Source organism: Pinus tabuliformis, chromosome 8, assembly GCF_031772625.1.
Source record: "Pinus tabuliformis cultivar Carrire ecotype Pingquan chromosome 8, CPIR1, whole genome shotgun sequence".
NCBI lineage: Eukaryota > Viridiplantae > Streptophyta > Pinopsida > Pinales > Pinaceae > Pinus > Pinus tabuliformis.
Genome location: NC_142294.1, coordinates 564,102,634 through 564,110,788, shown reverse-complemented (window position 1 = coordinate 564,110,788; position 8,155 = coordinate 564,102,634). Strand labels below are relative to the sequence as shown.

Here is an 8,155-nt window from a genome sequence, read left to right as displayed (position 1 = left end):
GAACCTACTAATGGAATCCAGCCAAAAACCTATCTTCCTTAACCTCCATTAGTTTCACGAGCTGATCTTCTAAGGCTCCATAGTCCACCATTCCAATGAAAGCCACTATGCGTAGACTAGGCACAATTACTCCATAGGCATTACAGCTTCCACACCATAGACCAACTGAAAAGGTGTCTGACCAGTAAGCTTTTTGCAAGTAGTTCTATATGCCCATAACATTTTCGGTACGCGCGTGTCCCAATCATTCCGTTGTGTGTTGCAAACCTTCTTCAGTGCATTCTCCAATATCTTGTTAAAAGCCTTGACCATGCGATTGGCCTGAGGATGATACAATGTACTCTTCTAGTGATAAAACCGAAGCTCTTATGTCAACACGCTGATCATTTCAATGAGAAAATGTGTTCCACAATCACCCATCAAAACCTTCGGGAAACCAAACTTGGTCAATACATATTCGAACAAGAATTTTGTTGTTGTTGCCTTGGTACAGTATTTCAAGGGTTGCGGCCTCCGCCCATCTGATCAAATATTCAATCGCAGTGATGATATACCGCACACCTATCTTCTTTCCTGGAGGTTGAATCGGTCCTACAAAATCAATTGCCCGTTTTTCAAATGTCTGCAATGACACCTGTGAATTCAAAGGCAGCTCATCCCTCCACGATGACCTGCCCGCTCTCTGACATGCGCCACATGCCCTACAATATGCTTTATAACCCTTATGTAGTGTCAGCCACCACAATCCAGAGCGTAGAACCTTTTGCACTGTTTCTTTTCCTGCATAACTTCCTCCCACAACTCCTCCATGAGATTCAGCGAGGATACTATTCAGTTCAAAATCAGGCACATAACGTCTAAGTATCTCATTTGATCCCATCTTATACAAATGTCTTACAATTACCGAAAAGTCTATCGCGCGCACCACAAATTCTTTCTTTTGCTGACTATTGTATCCTTCTGGAGCCGTCCCCGTAGTCAAAAAGTGGATAATGTCCACAAAGTGATTATCTGCTACGTGCATCGTGAAGAGTTGTGTGTTAGGCATCCTTTCCTCCAAATTGGTAGGATCCTCTCCAGTTTCAATGTGCTATAGATGGTCTAGCCAAGCATTCAACCTTCCTGGCTTCACAATCACCTCGAAATCATACTCTTGAAACAACAACAGCCATCTGCATATTCCCCCCCCCCCAACAAAGGTTTATTAACTAAATATTTCAATGCAGAATGGTCTGTGTACATCTTGAAATTTATGCCTAGCAGGTAATGTCTAAACTTCTAGAGTGCATGTACCATAGCCAACCATTTGTGTTCAGTCGTCGAGTAATTCTTTTCAGCCTTAAACGACTTCCTTATCGCAAATTCTATAGGGTGATCCAATTATCCTTCACCAGCCTGTGTCAGCACTACTCCTAATGCAATACATGAAGCATCCGCATGTACATGAAATTCCTTCTTCCAATCTCGGAATACTAGGATTGGCGCGATGACCATTTTCTCCTTCAGTACATCCAAGCTCCACTGACATTCATCATCCCAACAGAATGTAGCGTCCTTTTCACCACTTTCTCCGTAAGCGCGGTAATCTGGGCATAACTTTTAATTAACTTCCGATAGTTCCAGTGTGGCCCAGTGTTGTGCGCATCTGTTTAACACTTCTCGGTGCCTCCAAATTAATTATTATTGTGATCTTATCAAGTTCCACCACAATTCCTTGCCTGCATACCACATGACCAAACAAGATTCTGAAAGGGACGCAAAAAAAGCATTTCTTCAGGTTTAGCACAATTTGATACCTTCGACATGTATCCAACATCAAGCGCACATTGGCTACATGGCGCTTTACTATCCCAAACACTATCCAATAATCAAAATATACCTCCAAGAACTTGTGAATGAATTATTTGAACGCCGCGATGACTACACGCGAGAATATCGTCGGTGCATTCTTAAGTCCAAAAGGCATCACTATATACTGGAAACATCCCCACTCTGTCGTGAAGGTGGTCTTACTCCTATCTTCTAGCGCGATCTTAATCTGATGGTATCTAGAGAACCCATCAGTGAATGAATAGGCCTCCTACCCTCCAACATTATCCAGTACCTCATCTATGAAAGGAGTTGGAAAAGGATCATGAACGCAAGCATCGTTAAGCTTCTTGAGATCTACGCAAATTCTTATTTCATCCTTCTGCTTCTTTTCTTGAATGACCATTGGACTCACCCAATCAGATTCCTCCATTGGTTCAATAATACTCGCTGCAAGCATCTTGTCCAACTCCAAGCAGACCTTTTCTTTATACTTGGGATTAAGGCGATATGGCCTCTACTTGATTGGCTTCGCGTCTGGCTTCAAGGTAATATTCATCATGCCCAAGTCTCCTATGATACCTTTCAGGTCTAAAAATTTGGTAGGGAACAAATCCTGGTATTCGTGGAGAAACTCAGTGACCTTATCTACTGTGGCATCATCCCAGTAATCTCCAATCTTCACAAATTTTGGCTCCGCTTCTGTGCCAATGTTCACTTGTCTAGTCTTCAATGGTGCGGTGATGTCTGGATTCTCTATCTGCGGTCCCTCAACTTTGCGGTGGCCCTTTACCTCTGGGATGTTAATATTCCTTGGATCCTCATCATCTTCTTCAATAGTCACATTGTAGCATTCCAGCGCATGGTGCAGCTGGGTGCTCCAATATGGGTGAATCAAGTCTAAAGGATCCTACGATATTCTGAAGATTGCTACCTTAAACTCCTGCAGTGCTTCGTCGATGTTTTCGAACCCATCCTCAAAGATGAAGGTCATCAAAAATCCTTCTCTTAAGATGCCCCACTGTGCGGTACCATGGCGAAGCTCTGTTTCCAAGTACCAATTCATAGGAATGATGTCCAAAGTGTGACAAAAAATATGCACCCACTCTGGTTGTGGCTCTGTTCCATAAACCTTAGTCCATTTTGCTAAATGATCATGTGGATCATTTCTCCCATTGTATTTTTCAGTTAGCTGAACTTTCAGGTGACCAAACCACAATCTCATCATTCTTTCGTACTCACGCCATTCATCAAAACTGTATTTATACATACCCCACCATCATGCAGGTGTAGCGTGCAGCGCCAAATCCAGTGCTTGGAAGCGATGTGGTTCTCTGGTACTTCCCTTTCAAATGCATCCATAAATTTGTCTACATCAGTTATACCATCATAGTAAGGAAAACTTCTTGCCTCGGATGATACATAGCGCAGCGATCTAGTCATCATATTATAGCGCAGCATAGATACTTCATGAAACCTATTCTGCCAGTGCTCCAATTCTTCATCTAAATCTAACATACATGATCTTTTTTGATCCCATGCAATTCGTACATCGGCTTTCGGATTAACCCAATCTTTATGTCGCGTTGTTACCTTATAGATCTGGTCCAAATCATCATCGCTTTCCTCATAATTGCAGACTTGTTCAGTTTAGCGCGTTCCTTCTGCAGGGTCCAATGCGACTACCATGCGGAGCGATTTCCTTTCAAACAACATCGTTCATTTCTTTAAATTGATTACCCCGTTCATATCAATGGCCCAATCAATTCCCAGGATCACAGGGTATGGATTGCTATCATCAACAATCTCTATTACTTCAAAATCGGCCAATGCGCTCACTCTTTCTATATCTACGGTCACTCCATGCAATCTCCCCATAGGGATAATCTTTTGTTGATTTTCCATCCTCAGCTGAATTGGGGACCATTGCAGCGCAGGTCTCCCCATTCTTTCCCATGTCTATTTAGGAAAAACATTCGCATCTGACCCCAGATCTAGAATAACTTGATCCATTTCATACTCTCCTATTTGCATGGTAAGCCTCATCTCGTGCCCTGTTCTCTCCTTGTGTTTGCCTATCTTTCTCACTACGTGATGCCCTTCAGGAGCACCTTCCTTACCCACACACTTATTTATTATTTCTTGTAGCCCCTTCTCCACCTTGTTGTTGCGCAGCAGCTTCATACAAGTCTCTAAGAAAGTGGTAAGCATGGAGGGGTCAACTTCTTCAGATAGCTTGGCGTGACTTCTTGAGGTAGAGGCCTCAGCGAAGCTTTTCCTTGCTTCCATGAATGTTTCCTTCGCACGCTCCAAGTCAAACCCAACTTCTTTTTCTTAAGCCTTGAAAACCCACTCACTTTTCAGGATGCTTTCATTTATCATCACCATTAATCATTCTGCTTCACAGCATAATATTCACATTGGGATCGTCCTCGCAGGGCTCGTCCCTCATCATATGTAAATTCTAGGTGGGCTGCTGAGGCTGCGACCTCTTCTCTTGCATCTTAGCTATCAGTATAGGGCATTCTTCTATCGAGTGGTCAAACTGAGTATAGTATTGGCAAGATGGGTGAGTCTGGTTCGTACATTCCCACACGTAGTGTCCTTGCACTCCGTAATTGTAGCGAATAACTTTTCCTCAACCTCTACCGGGTCCTCCTCCTCCTCAACCTCATCTGCGCCCCTAATATCCTCCATGCACTCCCTCAGCGCCTTGATCTAGAGGCTAAGTTTCTATCTATATTCAATATGTGAGTGTTCTCTCCATCATTAACTCATAGCTACAACAGTTATGCTCATTGTGGCCCACCGATTTACAGAAATTACAAAATAACTATTGGGGTTCCTGCATAAATTTTTGCAGCAAGTGGCAATTGTTTGTTACATGTTTTCATGCTACTTGAAAAATAGAGCACCACAGTGTGGGTCGTGTACTTGGTCTTGTTGGGGCTTCCTACCTCAGAGGCATGGGCCCTCCCCCTGCCATATAATTTGCGAAAACAGGGCAATGATCCTTATCATGCCCCTGGTTTTTACATTTTAGGCACCAAACTTCTTCGCACACCTCTGGCCGAGCCGCTTTTTCCTTCTTCAAGCTCTGCAACTCCAAGCAGAGGTTCTGCAACTCTGCATGAATCTGTTGAACTCCCAATGTCGTATCCTGGATAGGGGTCTCATGTAACCTCATTGTGATCTCCAATGCTTCCGCCTGAGTCCCTATCTTTTGTTGTGACAAAGCAATCCTCAAGTGAGGTAGGAGCGTGGCTATAAACTAATCGTGGTGCTGACTGTCTGTGAGATTCATATTGGATTTGCAGATTCCACACTTCACTCTTCGATCCAGCTCCCAGGGAGTTTCGCCAATCCTCATCATGATTTCCTTGAATCCAACAACTCATTGCAATTTAGACTTAGGTCTACTGAATTCCTTGTTCAAAGCACTCTGAGTGTCCACTAACGATGCCAATGGGTTATCCGTGCAGTACTTAATGTACCACGTCAACGCGTGATATTATAAAGTAGTAACCAACTATTCCTTCTTTATATGATCATCTGTAATATTCTGTGTCGTCCATACAGCCTTCACAATGAACCAAAATTGATACGGGTCCTCACTTCCCAAGCCCTTGAAAATGGGTAGCTTCATCATATTCAGCATGTTGAATGGTGGTGGAGGTGGTGGTAGTGTGGGCAAAGGTGTGTGTTGTGGAGGTGAAGGTGGAGGTGGTGTGGGCGGATGAGGTATTCGCGAAAAAACCTGCTTTATCAACTGTACAGTGCTTCACGGTGAGGCCTGTACCACTCCCTCGTCGTCGCTCGAAGGAGATTCTATCAATGGGCTGTTGTTATAGACATTTTTGTGCCTTACAGCTCTAAGCATGAAATGTCCATAAACCAAGGGCTCCTAAGTCCCTAAAAGTGTTGTTCTAACTCCTAAAGGAACAAGGTCAACAAATTACAGCTTCTCCCAGAAGTTCTCCACCAGAAACTACTCAAAATTGGTCAAAACTGGATCAGCGCACTTGCTCCATGGCCAGGGTGCTATGCAGCGCACCTTGTACACACGGGAAGTGCGTTTCAGTGCACCTAAATACACTGTGAGGGTGCGATGGACGGGAAAAGACAAGTGGCGGAGACAGTTTGCGAGGTGGATGATCATGGAATCTTCCAGAAACTTCTCATGGGACACTTGCCTCTCAAAATCGCCCAAGGATGAGTAAGAGATCAATGAGATCTCCAAGTGGCATCAAGAACTATCAGAGAGAAGACACTAATCAAAAACCCAGAGCTGACTCACACCTCTACAAATATCTATATATAGATCTCTCATCCCAGAGATCCAGAGGTTGGAGGCTGGAATTTTGTACATTGAAGAGAATTGCTGTTGGTTTTGAGATATAGATCAGTGTATTGGGTGATTTATGCTTTGTTGGAGGTGAAGAGGGGATTCCTTTGCTGGGGGGTTGATGCTGGATAAGGAATCATCGGTTGTAACTCCTCCTGGACCTTCTTGTTATATCAATAAAACTATTTGAGTTTCTCCTACATGCTTGTGTATCAATGATGTTTTGTTATATTTGCATGTTTAGCTTAAATCTGATCCTAAGCTATTTATGAATATGAATCCATGTCTTTGTGTAGTTTTCCTCTTCTGTGATCTTGCAGGAACTTGGTGAGGCCAGGCAAGTAAGGGAGCAGGTAGCTGGAAGCTGTCAAAGAGGAGAGAGAGATTGGATCAAAGGACTAGCGCAAGACACAGGTTGGTTCATCCTAATCCTCTTCGTTTATAGTTCATAAAGAAGAATACGAAAGTAGTTTTCTCTGTTTGTTTCTAAGGTACTGTCACACCTTAGTGGGATAGGGGCGTTCTGAGTAGACACTTTTCCCATTAACAGCTGTATTCAAGAACTTCTCTCTCTTGATTTCTAAATAATCATCCACATCGCCTAGATCCAAACATCAAGGCAGTGGCATAACCCACTTTGCACACAAGAGCATTTTAATCCAAGTATTCAAAGATTTCAAATACTTACCTCGCGGTCTTTTGAAAAAGCACACTCTGCTTCATTGTAGTTGACTAAGGTATTAACTGTGAATTCTGTCACAAATCCTCCTATGACTTGATCAATCCAGTTATCGACAGAGCGCACGATCTTTTCTTCGAAGGCTTCCAACCTCGCACTAGCTCCAGGGTCCACACTATTCGATCGTCAAGCCTCCACCTTCCTTGGTCGTCTACTAATTTAGCTATCCACTCGTATAGTTCGATTGGGAAGGTGCAGAAGAAGATCTCATGTATCTCTGTGTATAAGTATCTGTCCAACCACTTTTCTTTTATCAGGCACAGATTTTTGTTTTCTTGCACCATGAATTCGTGGATCTTTCTATCCAACCACTTCTCAATTTATTTCTTTGTTGGATTCCAGTGATGCGACATCACACATCTCTTTATGCTGATCCTAGTCCTGGAAACAAAACCATTTGTGGCTTAGTGGGTCCTGACCCAGGTTCATAGTTAGTTGTGCCAAACAAATCCCTACACTAATGGCCGTTTTGGCATCATTCTGTGGAGTACAGACTAATGTCTCACCCGAAGTAGTATGGGGGGGAAGCTGGAACCAAGTTTCCGCGCCCAGAGATCAACGTGATGTTGTTTCATGCCCTAAATTTTCCTTCACGCAGATCGATAAGCCTTTATGGCTTATCGATATAACTCCTTTAGTCAGCCTCTAGACCTCCGCGAAGGTCTACGACTATCTTTCGCGGACCTTGAATAGATGATTCAACTACTTATGTGCATCAAAGATTACTCTTAACCTAGTGATTACTTAGATCGACTTAAGTGTTCGATAACGTTAATATACGACAAGATAATCTTCATGTAAACAGTTAATATTAATTGTGTTCAAGTAACAACATAAATCGTGTAAATTTGCGAATCAATACATCATTATTTCATAAACCCATCATTCATCACAGCATAAGCGCATTCATATAAAACAGAAGTAAAGAGATAAACATGGGAATTTCTGCAATAATCTTCTTTATTAATATTTGGTTCAGCTTACAGACTCAAGACTTCCCTATGCACTCAGCTGCAGGGGTCCGCGCACTCAGCTGTGGACTCTACTCTAGGCCTCTGCACACACAGCTGTAGAGCCTTCCTTCTACTCTAAGACTTCTACGCTTTTCCTTCCATTGACCCATCACATTCATCTTCGTCCTTTTCTTCCTGCCTTAGACTCTCTAAGACACACATATTTATTCAATCCCATGGTCTGTGGACCATGGGTAGATCCTCAAAAAGATGACTTGACTTACATAACGAAGGGTAAAACCCTTTATG

General features: G+C 42.9%; 1 protein-coding gene across 1 annotated transcript; it reads right to left on the bottom strand.

The window, feature by feature from the left end:
- Nucleotides 1–412: 412 nt before the first annotated feature.
- Nucleotides 413–1,024, bottom strand: LOC149236716 (uncharacterized). Its single transcript, XM_089369012.1, has one exon. It carries the CDS (start codon nucleotides 1,022–1,024, stop codon nucleotides 413–415), a length of 612 nt encoding a protein of 203 aa, XP_089225138.1.
- Between the last annotated feature and the right edge of the window lie 7,131 nt (nucleotides 1,025–8,155).

Bases quoted from the DNA above. Each gene is read 5' to 3' on its own strand.
- LOC149236716 (XM_089369012.1), bottom strand. From the start codon at position 1,024: ATGCACGTAGCAGATAATCACTTTGTGGACATTATCCACTTTTTGACT.